This window comes from Coregonus lavaretus, assembly GCF_964263955.1.
Source record: "Coregonus lavaretus genome assembly, chromosome: 1".
In the NCBI taxonomy this organism is placed as follows: Eukaryota; Metazoa; Chordata; class Actinopteri; order Salmoniformes; family Salmonidae; genus Coregonus; species Coregonus lavaretus.
In genome coordinates, this window is record NC_139988.1 from 24,206,305 (window position 1) to 24,226,885 (window position 20,581).

At 41.2% G+C, this 20,581-nt stretch overlaps 1 protein-coding gene across 2 annotated transcripts; it reads right to left on the minus strand.

Annotated features, from left to right (window-relative positions):
* Positions 1 to 1,397: 1,397 nt before the first annotated feature.
* On the minus strand, positions 1,398 to 19,859 carry LOC311136702 (RUN and FYVE domain-containing protein 2-like). 2 transcript variants are annotated; one of them, XM_084170942.1, is made up of 18 exons: positions 19,346 to 19,859; positions 16,886 to 17,059; positions 16,330 to 16,447; positions 9,968 to 10,069; positions 9,588 to 9,711; positions 9,165 to 9,229; positions 8,775 to 8,840; positions 8,295 to 8,364; positions 8,098 to 8,199; positions 7,844 to 7,960; positions 7,452 to 7,619; positions 5,979 to 6,076; positions 4,521 to 4,640; positions 4,280 to 4,409; positions 4,053 to 4,147; positions 3,685 to 3,733; positions 3,224 to 3,304; positions 1,398 to 3,045 (listed from the first exon to the last, which is right to left on the minus strand). In XM_084170942.1, exons 1-18 carry the CDS (start codon positions 19,620 to 19,622, stop codon positions 2,902 to 2,904), a joined length of 2,100 nt encoding a protein of 699 aa, XP_084027068.1. In that variant the 5' UTR covers positions 19,623 to 19,859; the 3' UTR covers positions 1,398 to 2,901. The 2 variants fall into 2 exon arrangements, with proteins under 2 accessions (XP_084027068.1, XP_084027069.1); XM_084170943.1 differs by lacking the exons at positions 1,398 to 3,045; positions 3,224 to 3,304; positions 3,685 to 3,733; ... (1 more) ...; positions 4,280 to 4,409; positions 4,521 to 4,640 and adding an exon at positions 5,033 to 5,413 and having other exon boundaries at positions 19,346 to 19,852.
* Between the last annotated feature and the right edge of the window lie 722 nt (positions 19,860 to 20,581).

Here is a 20,581-nt window from a genome sequence, read left to right on the forward strand (position 1 = left end):
TGCACTTCAAATAGAGTGGGACCAATCATCCTTGATGTCACAACTTGATTGGAGTCCACCAGTGGCCAATTCAATTGTTAGGACACACCGGTCTATAAGGTCCCACAGTTGACAGTGCATGTCAGAGCAGAAAATATACCATTTAGTCCAAAGATCTGTCCGTAGATCTCCGAGATAAATTGTGTTATACCCCTCATCACAATTCTGAGTGTTGAAAGTTTCCAAAAGCACAGTGGTCTCCATCATTGGGAAATTGAAAAAATATGGAACTGCCTAGAGCTAGCTGTCCGACCAAACTGAGCAACCGGGAAAGAAGGACCTTGGTCAGGGAGGTGACCAAGAACTTAATGACCACTGACAGAACTAGAGTTCCTTGGCTGAGATAGGAACCTGCCAGAAGGACAACAGTCGCTACAGCACTTCACCAATCTTGGCTTTATTTATTTTTAATTTAGCCTTTATTTAACTAGGCAAGTCAGTTAACAAATTCTTACTTACAATGACGGCCAAACCCGGACGACGCTGGGCCAATTGTGCGCTGCCCTATGAGACTCCCAATCACGGCCGGTTGTGATACAGCCTGGAATCGAACCAGGGGGTCTGTAGTGACGCCTCAAGCACTGAGATGCAGTGCCTTAGACCGCTGCGCCGCTTGGGAGGCGGAAGCCACTCCTGAGAAAAAGGCACAGGACTGCACGCCTGGAGTTTGCAAAAAGGCACGTGAAAGACTGGTCTGATGAGACAAATGTAACTCCTTGGCCTGAATGCAAAGCGCAATGTCTGTAGAAAACCAGGCACAGCTCATCACCCCGTCTAACACCATCCCTACCGTGAAGCATGGTGGCAGCATCATGCTATGGGTATGCTTTTCAGTGGCAGGGACTTGGAGACTGGTAAGGCTAGAGGGAAAAATTAATGGCAAATCCTTGATGAGAACCTGCTTCAGAGAGCAAACAGACTGGGGCAAAGATTTACGTTCCAACAGGACAATGCCCCCAAGCATACAGTCAAAGCAATACTGGAATGGCTTCAGAAAAAGAATGTGAAAGTCCTTGAGTGGCCCAGCCAAAGACCGGTCTTGAATCAAATTTATCAAATTATAATTGAGGCTTTAACAAAATGCAGAATAAGTTCCGTGTGGCTCAGATGGTAGAGCATGGCACTTGCAATGCCAGGGTTGTGGGTTCGATTCCCACGGGGGACCAGTACGAACAAATATGAAAATGGGTATGAATACTTTGAAGGCTCTGTAAGTACATGGGGGCTGCCATTTTTTATTCATATCCGCTATTGTGTACTACAACATCCATTTTGTATTTTATGTCCTGCAAAAACATGAAAAGAAAAAAAAATCCTGTAATTTGTACAATATGTTACACATTTGTAAATGCTTAAGATCCTGTTCAATCTCTTTAATTTTCAAAGTCAAAATGACAAGATTGGCAACATGAATTAATGCTCTGCAAAGTAACCGGCTTCTAGTGAACAAGACAATATATTGAAAAAACATACTGCACACAGCATATTTTGATCATCTATGTGAGATATAGCACATCCATTTGTAATAAAGTATTAATTCCAGTTTTGGAAAATTATATATTGTAAACATTGTTTTGCTGATTGAATACAAATCAAAATCCAGCAAGTGTATAAGTGGTTACACAAATTAGTGCATCTCAAATTCCTTGCCACTTTTGTGATCAAGTTAAAAAACTTGTAGGACAAATATTTGAATAAAATGTGCAGAAAAATAACATTCTCTGAAAATAAATACAAGATTGGCATGTTTCCAAACTTAATTGTTTGCTAAATTAGCTAGCTACAGTATTTTAATGATAATACTTAAGGTAATATTTATTAGGCATACTTAATCAAAAGTACAACATACCTGTGCTGTTTCATGTAGTTTCTGCTTCTTCATAACCACTTAAAGCAGTATTGGGAACATTAGTGCTTATGGTAAACATACTTCTGAAAATGTGCCTGCATGCTACCATGCAGAAACAAATCTGTGAAAGGTACTAATTCAGTATTTTGGCTTATTTGAGGCACATGTGAATTACATCAGTTAAAGGAGAAGTTCACTTTTTTAACCAAATCTCTTTTTTGTAAATAGCATGTTATAGGAGTGTCCAGCCACTTCTTCTGCGATTTCACTTGGTTTTGAGAAACCCCACCAGCAATAGATTTCATCATGCTCTTTCTGCAGTTGCACAGATAAAACATGAACGGCTCCAAAAACGTATTTTTTTTTTTAGAAACGACAACACTCAGTATAGTGATGCATGTCTTTAGATGTTGTACACAAAAGTGTCATTACGAACTTTATCCGCATCGTTATTCCATTTTGTTGGACTCAAGTGATACTTTTCCGTGTGCGAGCATTCCCAGGTTCTCACCACAATGGGAATGAGAACGCACACACATTTAAATAAAAAAATAGAGATTTGGTTAACAAAAAGTTAACTTGTCCTTTAAGACAGTTCACCTTCAAGTGAAATAACATGACTCAACAAAACAAAAATACGATTACGTCCAATGACTCCACTCCTTATCATAACAGGCTCAACAACTGTATCACACGGTCTGTAGTGAAACATACTTTAAAATAGTCTCTTATCGAGATATTCTTACTGCAGATTTGGAATGATATGCTCAGCTGCCCAAATGGTTTATCTATTGTAAGGGAATGTTGACATTTATCACAAGAACCTTAGTGTCATAGAAGTGTCACAGATATAACATCTAAAATCTCATGCTACACAAAGGGATATACCTTGTAGAATGTAAACGCTTGACACCTGATAACAGTCACACAAGCTCAGAGGTTTCCTGGTCGTCTGAGCTGCGGGAAGGTGGGGGATTGTGTTAAAGCTGCGGCTGGGCCTGAAAGGGGGCATCTCATGTGGCATTGGAGGAGCAGCGTTGGAGGAGAAGGGCGTGGCACGTATCACAGACCCTCACTGGTTTTGGCGAGGCAGGGAGGGGCAGCTCGTTGTCAGAGCAGGCATTGCAGAAGATCTCCCCACAGTTTCTACAGTGGTGCTAGAGAAATGAGACATGGAAAACACATCAGCTTATCTAGACAAGAAGTATACCCCAAGGAGAAGGTGTTATGGTTTACATAGTTGCCATTCTTGTAAATATGTCACATTGTGTTGATTGCTGTTTCAGCACTGTCCCAATTAATTTCAGACGGAAAATGTAATGAGTTCATCCTAACCTTTCTCCTAGAGATGGAGAACTCCTTCTCGCAAAGTTTACAGTGGGTAGCATCTTTGTCATTCAGCCAGACCTGCCCTCCCTGGAATATTTGATTGTTAGATAGGACACTCATGGAACAGCACTGGCAAATGTAAACATGCTTGTTAGTAGTTCAGTTCAAATTAAATCAACGTTTATTGGTCACATACACAGTTTTGCAGATGTTATAACAGGTGCAGCGGAATGCTTATGTTTCTAGCTCCAACAGTGCAGCAACATCTAGCAATACAATACACACATAATCCAAAAGTAAAAAACGAAACAAATTCAGACATTTAAATTAAGTTGTTTTCATAAGAAAATGTACTGATTGGACTGAACTTTCATTTGAATGTAAGTCGCTTTGGATAAAAGCGTCTGCTAAAAGGCATATTATTATTATTATTATTATAATAATGATGTAGAACTCAAGACACTTACCTGAAGAGCTTTATTTGCCTCTTTTATGTCTTCGATTTTAAGTTTTGATCTGCATGAAGAATTAAGAAAAGCCAGACATCAGTTAACTGAGTACATGTCTCATATTATTCATGACAAAATCCTTAACGGAACTTTACAACAGTAAGTGCACTAACTAAAGGCCAAGAGGAATGTAAGGAGATCATGTATGTGATTATAGCCCCTCCACAACATAAAATACTGTTGCTTCTGATACAGCCTTTCCACTTTTATCTTAAAAGGTACATTGAGATTGCTGTAACTGATGGGGGTAAGAGGCTGCATTCCTATTTGAAAGAGACAGTGTTAGATAAAAACATATATCAAATGAGTTTAAAATAGACAAGTACTCGCTAAGTTTGCAGCCCAGTTCCTCCAGGGCCTGCTCCTGTTCTTCACAAATCCCCTTCAGCTGGCTGTTCTCATCCTGCAGCCTGTGGAACTCCTGGAGAAAAACATGTCAAATACATCAATCCACTGTGTGTATAAATATACTCTACACTCATGACACAACAGAAAATATGTTGAACATAATACTTCTTAATACCACAATAAGCCCCACGAGGAACCCTCAAACCTTTTTAAGTCCATTTATTTGCTGGGCTTCAGCACTGAGCTGGGCAACGATGTCTCGTTCCCTCTCCAGGTCGTTCTGTAAGGTCTGCCGCCACTCCTTCTCAATCTTTAGGTCTGTCTCCAGCTGCAGCCTAAAACAGGAACAAAATCCCGGATTACAGCCATATTACAGTTTATATTTATTGTATATAGGAATAAGTGCTAAGAGCTGCTGTAAATATACAGTATGTATGTGTACTTACATTTGCTTCTCTCTCTGGGCGATCTGCTTTTGGAGGCTATCAGCTTTGTTGGCAAAGTCGTGCTTGAATTTGCGCGCTCCATCTTCTGCAGTCCAGCGGTCTTGCTCTGCCTCTTGTAATCTGGTGTAATTCAAACCAACTGGGTAAAACTGAGGCTCCAATCACAAAGAAAAAAAGGGGTTGCAGGGGGTTGGGATGCAATGGGACAAACTGGCAAAAGAAAAAAGGGAAGACCAAACACCTACAGGCAGGCAGGCCCCTTTGGAGGGAAGATGCCCAGACAGTGGCAGGCCCCTTTGGAGGGAAGATGCCCAGACAGTGGCAGGCCCCTTTGGAGGGAAGTTGCCCAGACAGTGGCAGGCCCCTTTGGAGGGAAGTTGCCCAGACAGTGGCAGGCCAGTTTGTAACATTTCTATGAACACACTCAGGGAGCTGAAGATTTGGTGTGTTCACTACACTCAGACAAATGTAATGGTGCTGCCAATGATTTCATCATTCCACGACCACAATTTCAAAACATTTAACTTTATTGTTTCATGTGACAAACAATTGTTATACTTTTTATTGGCTATGAGTACAGTATTTGCTCTTACAGATATGTTTGAGTGTATTAGTTATTACAGTGCCACAATAATGGGATGCACTACAAAACGTCCTTTTGTGAAAGAAGCTTATCTTAACATTAGACTGATACAAATACCAATGAACTGTTACTTTACGATACTGCATATGAACAAATCCCCTGCCTAGTGTTTGCTGAGAGTTAGTGGTTGTGTTTAAAAGCTCAGAAAGAGATGTCTTTAACAAGCTTGTATTGGTTCTCAGTGTCTGTGCTGGCACATTTTACAAATGACATGGCGAGTGTGCGTGTCTGGCTTAGCAAATCTTTATCACTATTGAGATCAAGTAGGTGATGAGGGGAAAAAAGGAATACAGGACGATAGAAAGAGGTGTACCGATGTAGAAATGAAAAGTGTGAGGGTAAAAGATGGAAGCAATAAAGGCAAGAAGGAAAGCCAAAAGGGAAAGAGGATGTCAATATCAGTGAACCTCCATTTTACCAAAAACCTTAAGAAATTGTTAAGCAAAGCATTCTCATAAAGATGTCACAAAGAAGATGGCAAACCAATGGCAGACAAAGGGAGGGATGGTCCGTGTTGACTGAGACATGATGAAGCTATGGTCGTGTCACAACACAACCAGACTACAGCCAAGTCAATGCTCCAAAATGATTTGCAATACGGTAAAACATACATTTATAAAAATACACCTACATGCAAAAAGAGGAAATACTTTGCATGCCACATTATTGTCTGGTTTCCTGCACACAGATTAAGCATTTCATCTCCACTGAAAATACTTTTTAGTCCAGGGCTAGGCTTAATCTGTTTCTGGGAAACCGGGCCTTAAATATTAATTGCAATTGATTTAAGAGGATCTTTAAGTCAACACCCTTACCTTTGCTCCAGCTGTTTCATGGTTGCTGTGATTTGATTGGTCTTCTCCTCCAAACGAGTGATCATATCGTTCTTCTGTTTCATGCCGTCATCAGAAGTCTGTTTGACAACACAAGAAAGCCCTCAGATCAGTATAGTCACTGGAAAATAACCTACCTTCAGAAAATATTCACACCCCCCTTGATGTTTTCCACATTTTGTTGTGTTACAGCCTGAATCTAAAATGGATTAAATTGAGATTTTCACTGGCCTACACACAATACCCCATAATGTCAAAGTGGAAAAATATATTTACAAATTAATTAAAAATGAAAACCTGAAATGTCTTGAGTCAATATTGGTTGAGTCACCTATTGGTAAATGGGTAAAAATAAAAAAGCAGACATTGACTATCCCTTTGAGCATGGTGAAGTTGTTAATTACACTTTGGATGGTGTATCAATACACCCAGTCACCACAACTATACAGGCGTCCTTCTTAACTCAGTTGCCGGAGAGGAAGGAATCCACTCAGGGATTTTACCATGTGGCCAATGGTAACTTTAAAACGGTTTATTGGCTGTGATAGGAGAAAACTCTACAATACTAACCTAATTGACAGAGTGAAAAGAAGGAAGCCTGTACAGAATAAAATTATTCCAAAACATGCATCCTGTTTGCAACAAGGCACTAAAGTAATACTGCAAAAAATGTGGCAAAGTAATTAACTTTTCATTCTGAATATAAAGTGTTATGTTTGGGGCAAATACAATATAACACATTACTGAGTACCACTCTCCATATTTTCAACCATAGTGGTGGCTCCATCATGTTATGGGTATGCTTGTAATCGTTAAGGACTGGGGAGTTTTACAGGATAAAAAATGAAACATAATGGAGCTAAGAACAGGCTAAATTCTAGAGGAAAACCTGGTTCAGTCTGCTTTCCAGCACACTGGGAGATGAATTCAACTTTCAGAAGGACAATAACCTAAAACACAAGACCAAATATCTACAACGGAGTTGTTTACCAAGAAGACAGTGAATGTTCCAGAGTGGCCGAGTTTTGACTTAAATATACTTGAAAATCTATGGCAAGACCTGAAAATGGTTGTCTAGCAATGTTCAGCAACCAATTTCACAGAGCTTGAAGAATTAGGAAAATAATAAAATGGGTAAATGTTGCACAATCCAGGTGTGGAGATCTCTTAGAGACTTACCCAGAAAGACTCACAGCAGTAATCACTGCCAAAGGTGCTTCTATAAAAGTACTGACTCAGGGGTGTGAATACTTATGTAAATTAGATATTTCTGTATTTAATTCTCAATAAATTTGCACAAATTTCTAAAAACGTGTTCACTTTGTCATTACGGGGTATTGTGTGGAATAAGTCAAGGGGTATGAATACTGTCTGAAGGCACTGTAACAAACAATATAGCCTACTCTATGCACAAAAGGACCAGCAAAATGTGCCAAACAAAAAGCTCCACAGTACCTGCATCTTCGTGTACATTTCCACGTTGATGGCCTTGACTTCATCCAGCTGGTGGCGCAGGCCGATCAGTGTGTCCTGTTTTTCGTGAATGTCCTTCTCCAACAGTTTCATGGCCAGATCCATCTCCTGCTTCATGCTCACCTGCACCACCAACTCATTCTCCACATCCTACAGTGGGGCACAAGGACAGCAGCTGAATTCTGAGTTGGCTTATGTTGGCAGTGTTGCCTCTACTATTGTATAGGTGAGGCAGGTCCACTTTCTACTGTAGCTGTTCTCTCTGCACCCCCACCACACCCCCCACAAAAAATGTTTTGGCTTCAATTGGTTTCAACTGAAAATGTGCTCCACCTAGAAAAAGTATCAAGGGGAAACGCTGGATGACAACTGACCTGGCGTAGTTGACACTCCTCCCTGAGCTGTCTCCTGGCCTCGTTGTACATCTCGTCAAGGCCCTGCCTTGACTGCTTATAGGTGTCCAGCTCCACATCCACGTCAACCTGGGTCACCTGACAGTGACACAACAGAGGAGACATTCATGGATTAGACCAGACCCACATGTCCTTAGACCACAAACACTACAAATGAGGAACATGTTTAAGTCTGACTGACCAAGACAGAGAGCAGCACATTGTAAAAGGCATACCTCAAGTTGCTGCTGAGCTTTCATGAGAACAATAGTGTTATCATTTCTAAGCTGATGGTTCTCCTCTTGTAGTTTGATTATGTTATTTTTTGCAATCGCCAGCTACAATGAAGAGGTTCAAATGAACACCAAATCAGATGTATAAAATGGTAAATGATTCAGAATGTTAGTACAGTACTAATAAGAGACTGCCATACCTCCTCAATGAGTTTAGAGTTTGATTTCTCCAAGTTATCGACCCTCCCTTGTAAGCCGTGTACTGAAGAACTGTGTCAAAGAAACAAGTGCTAATTTAGTGCCATTTCATATTTATTCTCTACCAACAGACATTTGAAGAAACACACTGCTTCAAGTGAGTCTATTGCATGTTCAACCAGACTTAAACATCCTCACAAATGAACATGAATAGTCCTTTCATTGTCTTTTAGAATTCCATTTCCTGCCGTTGAACTAGTGAGCTTGAGTTCTGTAGTGGTGGAGGTTGTGCAATGAACGTAAGACAATACAAAAAGTAAGACAATAGACCAGAAGAGACATCTGTATGTGCGTAACCAGTGCCAATGACTTGGCCTAAATAAGAGCTTTATCAGCTGAAACACATGGTTGAGCAATTTTCACACACAAAAAAAAATATCACAATGATACAGTATGGTAAAGAAAAATATACAAATACTTACTTAAGCTGCCTATTTAATTCTTCAACATAGTTCTTCTGGTCTAGGATGGCTGCTATTTGACCATTTCTATTGGGAAAACAAATCAATTAAGAGAAATCAGTAAAGTAGTCAACATTTATGTTCAAACGTTTCAAGCATACTATTAACCTTCTCAGCTTATCCAAGACAAATAATGTCTAGTAGTAGATACAGTATGTTTTAATGGGTATATTCCATCTCATTAAAGCAGAGATAGATGGATAGATGGATATCTACACACACACACATTTTAAGGTTGTGTCATTGAGGATTTGGGGTGGGGTCCCCAGAACTTCTGCCGGGAAAAAATGGAGTACCCGTTGAAAAAGTTTCAATACCACTGCATTAAAGTAACAAGAGTATCTACTTTACCTTTCTCCACTTCTGTAGTCATCAATGTCATTTTTCAAGTACATTGAGAAGTCAATGACCCCAACCTAAGAAATTTTAAATATCACATAAACCAGTATTTTAAAAATGTCTGCATAGACTGTGATCAGTATATTCCTTCAAGTTGGGCTGAGATAATTACACTATAAAATGTCCGCTACTACAATCTGAGCAGATTAGAAGCACAGCTGAACAGTTTGTAGATGATCATGTTTGCACTGAAACAGTTCTTGCAGATACTAGTTTGTTGGGATGAGACGAGTAATCTCCATGAGGTGAAAGGAACACCCATCCTGTGTCAGCAGGTAGGACCCTGAATAACAGTGTCCTCTCAATTGCCTAATTTAAAGGCTGTCATGGTGAATTTTAGAACAATGACTGAAGTAAGGAGGGGTGTTGAGTCACCTGTGTATCCAGGTCCTCGCCCTTGACACACAGGTTGGCATCGATCACATTGAGTCCCACAAGCAGGCCAACGATGACAGCACCCTCCTCCTCTACCATCACAGCAGAGTTGTCATAGAAATCACTGTGGGTACACACAGAGAAACATATTTCACATTAAATCGCGAAGACATAATTACTGTTTATTCTAACAGTATATCTTTATAGAAAATCGCATGAGACTTTGACACCTCCTTTACCCATCTGAAGGTATTAGCGTCTAGCCTGCTGAGAGGCAGATGGTGAACGAACACTGAGGAGCCTCCCTGTCTGCCGGCCCAAGGGGTTTGATTGGAGGTGAAACAGTGTGAGTGAATTGAGACTGGGGGCTCTTCCAGTACCTCAGCAGGTCCTTTCTGGTGATCAGAAGGCGGAGGTAATCAGCCAGCCTCTTCTGCATCAGGGCCAGACGCAGCCAGGCCCGAGCTCTGCCCAGCGGAGTCCTACAACAACAGCGCACAAACTACAGGTATTAGTCCAACAATCATTCATATTCATATACAGTGGGGAAAAAAAGTATTTAGTCAGCCACCAATTGTGCAAGTTCTCCCACATAAAAAGATGAGAGGCCTGTAATTTTCATCATAGGTACACGTCAACTATGACAGACAAAATGAGAAGAAAAAAATCCTGAAAATCACATTGTAGGATTTTTAATGAATTTATTTGCAAATTATGGTGGAAAATAAGTATTTGGTCAATAACAAAAGTTTCTCAATACTTTGTTATATACCCTTTGTTGGCAATGACACAGGTCAAATGTTTTCTGTAAGTCTTCACAAGGTTTTCACACACTGTTGCTGGTATTTTGGCCCATTCCTCCATACAGATCTCCTCTAGAGCAGTGATGTTTTGGGGCTGTCGCTGGGCAACACAGACTTTCAACTCCCTCCAAAGATTTTCTATGGGGTTGAGATCTGGAGACTGGCTAGTCCACTCCAGGACCTTGAAATGCTTCTTACGAAGCCACTCCTTCGTTGCCCGGGTGGTGTGTTTGGGATCATTGTCATGCTGAAAGACCCAGCCACGTTTCATCTTCAATGCCCTTGCTGATGGAAGGAGGTTTTCACTCAAAATCTCACGATACATGGCCCCATTCATTCTTTCCTTTACACGGATCAGTCGTCCTGGTCCCTTTGCAGAAAAACAGCCCCAAAGCATGATGTTTCCACCCCCATGCTTCACAGTAGGTATGGTGTTCTTTGGATGCAACTCAGCATTCTTTGTCCTCCAAACACGACGAGTTGAGTTATTACCAAAAAGTTATATTTTGGTTTCATCTGACATTCTCCCAATCCTCTTCTGTATCATCCAAATGCACTCTAGCAAACTTCAGACGGGCCTGGACATGTACTGGCTTAAGCAGGGGGACACGTCTGGCACTGCAGGATTTAAGTCCCTGGCGGTGTAGTGTGTTACTGATGGTAGGCTTTGTTACTTTGGTCCCAGCTCTCTGCAGGTCATTCACTAGGTCCCCCCGTGTGGTTCTGGGATTTTTGCTCACCGTTCTTGTGATCATTTTGACCCCACGGGGTGAGATCTTGCGTGGAGCCCCAGATCGAGGGAGATTATCAGTGGTCTTGTATGTCTTCCATTTCCTAATAATTGCTCCCACAGTTGATTTCTTCAAACCAAGCTGTTTACCTATTGCAGATTCAGTCTTCCCAGCCTGGTGCAGGTCTACAATTTTGTTTCTGGTGTCCTTTGACAGCTCTTTGGTCTTGGCCATAGTGGAGTTTGGAGTGTGACTGTTTGAGGTTGTGGACAGGTGTATTTTATACTGATAACAAGTTCAAACAGGTGCCATTAATACAGGTAACGAGTGGAGGACAGAGGAGCCTCTTAAAGAAGAAGTTACAGGTCTGTGAGAGACAGAAATCTTGCTTGATTGTAGGTGACCAAATACTTATTTTCCACCATAATTTGCAAATAAATTCATTAAAAATCCTACAATGTGATTTTCTGGATTTTTTTTCTCTCAATTTGTCTGTCATAGTTGACGTGTACCTATGATGAAAATTACAGGCCTCTCATCTTTTTATGTGGGAGAACTTGCACAATTGGTGGCTGACTAAATACTTTTTTCCCCCACTGTATATATATATATATATATATATATATACACACAGTGAAGGAAAAAAGTATTTGATCCCCTGCTGATTTTGTACGTTTGCCCACTGACAAAGACATGATCAGTCTATTTAATGGTAGGTTTATTTGAACAGTGAGAGACAGAAAAACAACAACAAAAATCCAGGAAAAACGCATGTCAAACATTTTATAAATTGATTTGCATTTTAATGAGGGAAATAAGTATTTGACCCCTCTGCAAAACATGACTTAGTACATGGTGGCAAAACCCTTGTTGGCAATCAGAGGTCAGACGTTTCTTGTAGTTGGCCACCAGGTTTGCACACATCTCAGGAGGGATTTTGTCCCACTCCTCTATGCAGATCTTCTCCAAGTCATTAAGGTTTCGAGCCTGACGTTTGGCAACTCGAACCTTCAGCTCCCTCCACAGATTTCCTATGGGATTAAGATCTGGAGACTGGCTAGGCCACTCCAGGACCTTAATGTGCTTCTTCTTGAGCCACTCCTTTGTTGCCTTGGCCGTGTGTTTTGGGTCATTGTCATGCTGGAATACCCATCCACGACCCATTTTCAATGCCCTGGCTGAGGGAAGCAGGTTCTCACCCAAGATTTGATGGTACATGGCCCGTCCATCGTCCCTTTGATGCAGTGAAGTTGTCCTGTCCCCTTAGCAGAAAAACACCCCCAAAGCATAATGTTTCCACCTCCATGTTTGACGGTGGGGATGGTGTTCTTGGGGTCATAGGCAGCATTCCTCCTCCTCCAAACACGGCGAGTTGAGTTGATACCAAAGAGCTCCATTTTGGTCTCATCTGACCACAACACTGTCACCCAGTTCTCCTCTGAATCATTCAGATGTTCATTGGCAAACTTCAGACGGGCCTGTATATGTGCTTTCTTGAGCAGGGGGACCTTGCGGGCGCTGCAGGATTTCAGTCCTTCACGGCGTAGTGTTACCAATTGTTTTCTTGGTGACTATGGTCCCAGCTGCCTTGAAATCATTGACAATATCCTCCCGTGTAGTTCTGGGCTGATTCCTCACCGTTCTCATGATCATTGCAACTCCACGAGGTGAGATCTTGCATGGAGCCCCAGGCCGAAGGAAATGGACAGTTATTTTGTGTTTCTTCCATTTGCGAATAATCGCACCAACTGTTGTCACCTTCTCACCAAGCTGCTTGGCGATGGTCTTGTAGCCCATTCCAGCCTTGTGTAGGTCTACAATCTTGTCCCTGACATCCTTGGAGAGCTCTTTGGTCTTGGCCATGGTGGAGAGTTTGGAATCTGATTGATTGATTGCTTCTGTGGACAGGTGTCTTTTATACAGGTAACAAGCTGAGATTAGGAGTACTCCCTTTAAGAGTGTGCTCCTAATATCAGCTGGTTACCTGTATAAAAGACACCTGGGAGCCAGAAATCTTTCTGATTGAGAGGGGGTCAAATACTTATTTCCCTCATTAAAATGCAAATCAATTTATAACATTTTTGACATGCGTTTTTATGGATTTTGTTGTTGTTATTCTGTCTCTCACTGTTCAAATGAACCTACCATTAAAATTATAGACTGATCATTTCTTTGTCAGTGGGCAAACTTACAAAATCAGCAGGGGATCAAATACTTTTTTCCCCTCACTGTATGTACAGTGGGGAAAAAAAGTATTTAGTCAGCCACCAATTGTGCAAGTTCTCCCACTTAAAAAGATGAGAGAGGCCTGTAATTTTCATCATAGGTACACGTCAACTATGACAGACAAATTGAGGAAAAAAAATCCAGAAAATCACATTGTAGGATTTTTAATGAATTTATTTGCAAATTATGGTGGAAAATAAGTATTTGGTCACCTACAAACAAGCAAGATTTCTGGCTCTCACAGACCTGTAACTTCTTCTTTAAGAGGCTCCTCTGTCCTCCACTCGTTACCTGTATTAATGGCACCTGTTTGAACTTGTTATCAGTATCAAAAGACACCTGTCCACAACCTCAAACAGTCACACTCCAAACTCCACTATGGCCAAGACCAAAGAGCTGTCAAAGGACACCAGAAACAAAATTGTAGACCTGCACCAGGCTGGGAAGACTGAATCTGCAATAGGTAAGCAGCTTGGTTTGAAGAAATCAACTGTGGGAGCAATTATTAGGAAATGGAAGACATACAAGACCACTGATAATCTCCCTCGATCTGGGGCTCCACGCAAGATCTCACCCCGTGGGGTCAAAATGATCACAAGAACGGTGAGCAAAAATCCCAGAACCACACGGGGGGATCTAGTGAATGACCTGCAGAGAGCTGGGACCAAAGTAACAAAGCCTACCATCAGTAACACACTACGCCGCCAGGGACTCAAATCCTGCAGTGCCAGATGTGTCCCCCTGCTTAAGCCAGTACATGTCCAGGCCCGTCTGAAGTTTGCTAGAGTGCATTTGGATGATCCAGAAGAGGATTGGGAGAATGTCATATGGTCAGATGAAACCAAAATATAACTTTTTGGTAAAAACTCAACTCGTCGTGTTTGGAGGACAAAGAATGCTGAGTTGCATCCAAAGAACACCATACCTACTGTGAAGCATGAGGGTGGAAACATCATGCTTTGGGGCTGTTTTTCTTCAAAGGGACCAGGACGACTGATCCGTGTAAAGGAAAGAATGAATGGGGCCATGTATCGTGAGATTTTGAGTGAAAACCTCCTTCCATCAGCAAGGGCATTGAAGATGAAACGTGGCTGGGTCTTTCAGCATGACAATGATCCCAAACACACCGCCCGGGCAACGAAGAAGTGGCTTCGTAAGAAGCATTTCAAGGTCCTGGAGTGGCCTAGCCAGTCTCCAGATCTCAATCCCATAGAAAATCTTTGGAGGGAGTTGAAAGTCCGTGTTGCACAGCGACAGCCCCAAAACATCACTGCTCTAGAGGAGATCTGCATGGAGGAATGGGCCAAAATACCAGCAACAGTGTGTGAAAACCTTGTGAAGACTTACAGAAAACGTTTGACCTGTTTCATTGCCAACAAAGGGTATATAACAAAGTATTGAGAAACTTTTGTTATTGACCAAATACTTATTTTCCACCATAATTTGCAAATAAATTCATAAAAAATCCTACAATGTGATTTTCTGGATTTTTTTTCCTCATTTTGTCTGTCATAGTTGACGTGTACCTATGATTAAAATTACAGGCCTCTCTCATCTTTTTAAGTGGGAGAACTTGCACAATTGGTGGCTGACTAAATACTATTTTTCCCCACTGTATGTATGTATGTATGTATATGTATATATATATATATATATATATATATGTATATATATATATATATATATATATATATATATATATATATATATATATATATATATATATATACACACATATTTACCTTCAAAGTGAAGAGGCCCATGGGGGTGGGGGGGGGGATACTAACTAGTGGATGTGTCATATTAAAATATCAGAACACTGTGTCTATGTGTGTTGACATTAGACGTGACGTGCATGATTTGTGATCAACATGCAAGTTGTTTCCATAATGTTTAACAGCCCAGCTGTGTCATCAACTTTATAGCACACTCAGAGGAAAATGTGTCTGCTTGCTTTCCAAGGTTATAGAATATATATCTTCCCCTTTATTTCTATGGTGTTCCCTTTGCAATCTGAGGTTAAATTCTGCTGCACCAGAGAGTTTCAGTCGTTAAAAAAATAAAACAGAAAACGATGTGAAAGTACAACAATACATTCAGACACTTCCCTGTTCTGGCTCAAGTTTCTCTTTAACATGTCAGTAAGAGGAGTCCACTTTTAGTACACTTTCAGCTTGCAGTGAACAGTAGTGGCTTTTATGGCCTACAAATGTAAACAAAACCAACATCTGTTTATTATCTATGCATAGTCACTTTACCCATACCTACATGTACAAATTACCTCGACTAACCTGTACCCCCGCACATTGACTCGGCACCCCCTGTATATAGCATAGTTAGTTATTTTATTGTGTTACTTTTTTAAACATTAGTTTATTTAGTAAATATTTCCTTAACTCTATTTTCTTAAAACTGCATTGTTGGTTAAGGGCTTGTAAGTAAGCATTTCACGGTAAGGCCTGTTGTACTTGGCGCATGTGACATATCAAATTTGATCACAGGTCATAAAACAGAAATGTCTGAGAAGAAAATACAAAGTGATGGGTAAACCACTTAGTTAAAAATGAATTGTGGGGCGTACAAAAACATGACAAACAAAGGCCAACGCGTTGGCATGGTGTCAGCCTTCATCAGGGCGTAAAGATCAAGGCTGACACCATGCCGTAATGCTTTGGCCTTTGTTTGTCATGTTAACTATTTCCAACGAAATGCCAAGAAAGTAAAGGCTTTTTAGGGCTCAATTCAATCCTTGGAGCAGAACATCAGCGTTGTAGCGCGATTTACATTTAAATGCAAAGTTCCCGCATTAGCGGCGACTGCATTCACAGTAAATGCTGCATCCGTCGGCATAATCGGAAATTACCTGTACATTTCAAGCGCACTACAGCACTGAACTTGGGTGATACGGATTGAATCAAGCACTTAATCAAAACATTTCTGCTACAATAATCTCCCCCTCGCTCTCGCTGTTCTGGTACATACTTTAGTCCTGGTAGGTCCCTGACGCTGGCTGCGATCTCTCCTGCCTCAGGACACAACTTCTCCACCATCTCCAGAGGACCCCACAGTGACTTGTTGTATCCAAGAAAGGACTTCTTCACTGGGGTTGCAAAAACAAACATTGAGCCTTATGCCATGGGTAATGTTACACAACACTGTTGAGTATTTGCATCCTTTAACTATCAATAAATTAATGGGAAAGGGGAGATTGTATATTTGAGCATGTCCCGCCAACGGCAGGCATTGGGGATTATGCAGTTGTTAGCTGTGTGTGTAGCTAGCTGTGTGTGAGTATGTGTGATAATGTGTGTGTGTGATAATGTGTGTGATTGTGTGTGTTTGATTATGTGTGTGTGCAGCTAGCTGAGTGTGATAATGTGTGTGTGATTATGTGTGTGTAGCTAGCTGTATGTATTCATTATGTAATTAACATAAATGATGATGCAATGAAAATGTGTCCATAATATGATACTGTCCCCATTATAAATAGGATTCAACTAGTTCTGCACCATTGTAATGATGATGAGTGAGTGAATACCTTTGAGGCCATGTTTGAGGCAGTGCTCCATGACAACGAAGAACTGCTGGAGTGGGGGGTAGTCGGAGTCCAGGGTGCGCCCAAAACTGAGGGCCGACTCGATCAGGCCTTTGATGCTGAGCTTGGCCATGTTCAGCAGGTTAGCTCTCTCCATCGACATAGGGTCCCGCAGAGCTAGAGAGGAAAGGGAACCAACCCACAATAGGGAGTGGTCAATTCAAACTACCTATAGTATGTCAACAAAGAGCCGTGCCATTATGTTTTGCAAAGTAGTGCACACATACATACAGCAGGTAGACATCTGTAGCGCCCATCTTACAGTATTTCAACAAACAGTCATGGATACATCATCTCACATTTCATAATTCCCTGCAATATGCACTAACTGTAAGTCGCTCTGCTAAATGACTAAAATGTAAATATGTGTTGTACAGACATGATACTGTATGTAGGCACGGTATTGGGTTTCATCTTGGCCAATAAATAACATTTTCTGATCAACTATATCTGTAATGAGCGTTTCATCACCACTTCTGATCAAACCAGAAGAAAAACATTGATCAGAAACAGTTTTGCACTGGCCTCTAGCTGGAAATATTCAGTAGATGGATGGGTCCACAGAGATCCTATTCAAATTACTTCTTACGTTTCTAATATGAGTTCTAATATGTAATTCTATGGGATGGGTCACTACTAATGGGATTCTGGCAGGGATGCTTTGGGCAGTATCTTCTGCGTATTTGAAAAGCCAGCAAGATATGGAAGCACATGGCAGCAGGCCTACAGTTTCAGGGTTTAGGCCTCAGTGACAGACTAGTGCTTTATAACAGGGTTATTCAACTGGGGTTCCGCGGCCCCCGAAAATATATAAAACCATTTCTCTCCCCCAATGTTTTTATGAATATCGCTCGCAACAATAGAATACTTTTATTTCTAATTATGTCAAATGTATTCTTCAACTCCTAATATTGAGCAAATTACACTCACTGGAGTATCTGACATAGGCTTTCAAAAAGCACCTGCGAATAGGCTACCATTGCGACAAGTGCCACTGGCTGCTGGTAAGCTTTCTGGAATTGGACATTAATTTTTTGCCAACACATGGCTAACCTTTGTTTAACCAGTTGCTCTTAGCGAAAATGTGTTTCGAGTTACCTTTCTAGCTAATAGGCTATGTTAGAGTTTACGCTTCCTCTTCCAATTATAATGTGAGATGGTCAAAATAATTTCAAAAAACAATCTACCAAATCTATTTACTTTAAAATATTGATTACTTCTCCTTGCCATTATGATAAGACAAGACATGTGAATTAATTGTTTTGCTAACGTATGATGAGGGTCCCTGGGTCGCCGGTTTGCCTGTGAGGGGGGTCCCCTGGGCAAGATAAGGTTAAAGATCCCTGCACTATAGCCTATTCCCTTAATTACTGTCTGCAATCAATCAGCACTCTCCCCATGTTGACAGAGCCACTGATAACGGGATAACATTTATGCAAATAATCAGACACATGGGACTCAGTTGGTAGAGCATGGCGCTTGCAACGCCGGAGTTGTGGGTTTGATTCCCACGGGGGACAAGTAAAAAAAAAACGTATGCACTCACTACTGTATGTCGCTATTCTGCTTCAGATCAGAGAATCAGTACTGTCATTCTGTCGCACCACTTTTCATGTGAAAGAGCTCTATCCTTGCATTACAGGCCCAGTAATTCCAACTTCATAAAAGATGCAGCTTGTCTGTGTCACCCGTAGTTACTGCAGCAAGCATCGCATCAGGATCACACTATGAGCCCGACCAGAGAGCACGAGACCTTGAAAAGACGTCCTTTCAACTTATTTTGCTCATAGGGCAGGGTTCGAACCAGCTATCCTGCAGATGCCCACTTGCAGGAATGCCCCGAATTGTGGGCCGCAATCACACACTATTGTTAAATTGTGATAACCTTCTGGTGTTTTTGTGGTTAAGTGATTTTTCTACTGACCAATAGCTGGTTCGAACACCCTCGAGCATCCCATTGGTTCCTGCTGGTTTTTCCTTCATTGTGTACCGGAGTCCTAGCTAACTAGCCGTCGTTAACAGAACTGCGGGAAAGCAGAGTTATGGTGCATTACCGGCACCTACTGTACTGGAGCACCTCAGCCTTCCGCCTATAGGCGTCATCGGGTAAACATTTACCAATAGAAGTATAAAGAGTGGTTCCTGCAGATGCAGGAATGCCCACATGCAGAAACGCCCCGGATTACGTGCCGCAATTACACCCTTCTCCAAATTGATTCTGATGCTCAAGCAGAAAAATAGATGCACGCTGCTACATTGATTGTATGTTGCACGAATCAACAATGACCGACATATGAATTTGATACTGTAGCAACATGGGAGCAGGCACGCGATGACAAGACAGCTTTGTTGATCTATGCAAAAATAAAAAATAAACATGATGAGCACATTACTCCAAATTACCTTGGACACTCCATTCGTTTACAAAAGATGTGGGTTCCGCTACCTTTGCCAGAACATGACTGCTGCTTCCTGAAAAGGTATCCGATGCTTTCCTGGCTAGTGCAAATATGGGCGCCTGCCATCTCCCATCCCCTGCCATCATGGTCGTGGACGTGGTGCTAGCTTTTTCACCGGCCGATTTTTCTTCCTGTAACCTAAGGATTCCAAATACTTGAGACTTCTCCTTGTTGCTTTCTGCTTCAGCTAATGCAAGGTCTTGCTCTGCAGGTGTCGCCATCGTCGAAATATCATACGGTTATGGACAATTCACCTGGCGACCATTGTTGCACAAATGTTTGGGATAGCATTGCTAAATGATCCAATGCCAACCCTTTAATGTACATCACATTCCGTCTACATTCTACGAGTGAAGTCCGCTTTCACAGTAATCAATGACAAATTATTATCCCTTTTCGCCGTAGTGTAGAGATATGTTTACACCCTACTGAAGCCGAATCCCTGAAGTCCGTAGGGTGGTGTTAAAAACGCTCACAAAACAAAAGCACTACGTAATGAGTGCCATACTTGGGATTCTGCTACCCTCTACCGCTGGCTGGAAGAACTCCAGTTTATTATAAATATAAACGTATCAATTATTTAAAATTGAGTAAAATGTTAAATATGATTAATTAAATGTTTGTAAAATATATATTTTTACTAGCTTAGCTCTATACAGTGTTTACAGAAAATGGAAGTGATGATCAGCCATGTATATTTCTTGTCAACAAGTTCACAGAAATGTATAATCTTACTCATGAATTTAAAAATTAACTCAGTAGATTAACTTGATGCATGTCCCTGTGAAGTTAATCATCTGAAATTGATAGTTTAAATAATTCAATATAGCCTTCCAGTAGGATTCCAGTTTTTCTAAGTCTGTCTGTAATACTCCACTAAACATTTTTGTGTTGTAGCCAATTGTCTTGTACCAACCTCCATGTGATTGAGAAGAAAATATAGGCTATCTGCTTTTGTTTACCTTGACTGTATGCAAGTCGCTCCATGCTCTCACTATGAGTGATGCCCCAGCGATGTAAACTCTGAGGGGAATACATAGTGAAGATCAACTGGACCCAAAATGATCCTGGACACACCACTATTTGTTCTGCAATAAGAAAGGAGAGTAGTCAAAGTGCTACACAATACACTCGATAGGAATGCTGACAGCAACCTTACTGAAAACATAACACATTCTCC

Coding starts and splice junctions, on each gene's coding strand:
- LOC311136702 (XM_084170942.1), bottom strand. CDS start 19,622: ATGGCGACACCTGCAGAGCAAGACCTTGCATTAGCTGAAGCAGAAAGC. Junction 16,448..16,885: donor CCTCAAACATGGCCTCAAAG/GTATTCACTCAC, acceptor TTGCAACCCCAG/TGAAGAAGTCCTTTCTTGGA. Junction 3,305..3,684: donor AGGCAAATAAAGCTCTTCAG/GTAAGTGTCTTG, acceptor CAAATATTCCAG/GGAGGGCAGGTCTGGCTGAA.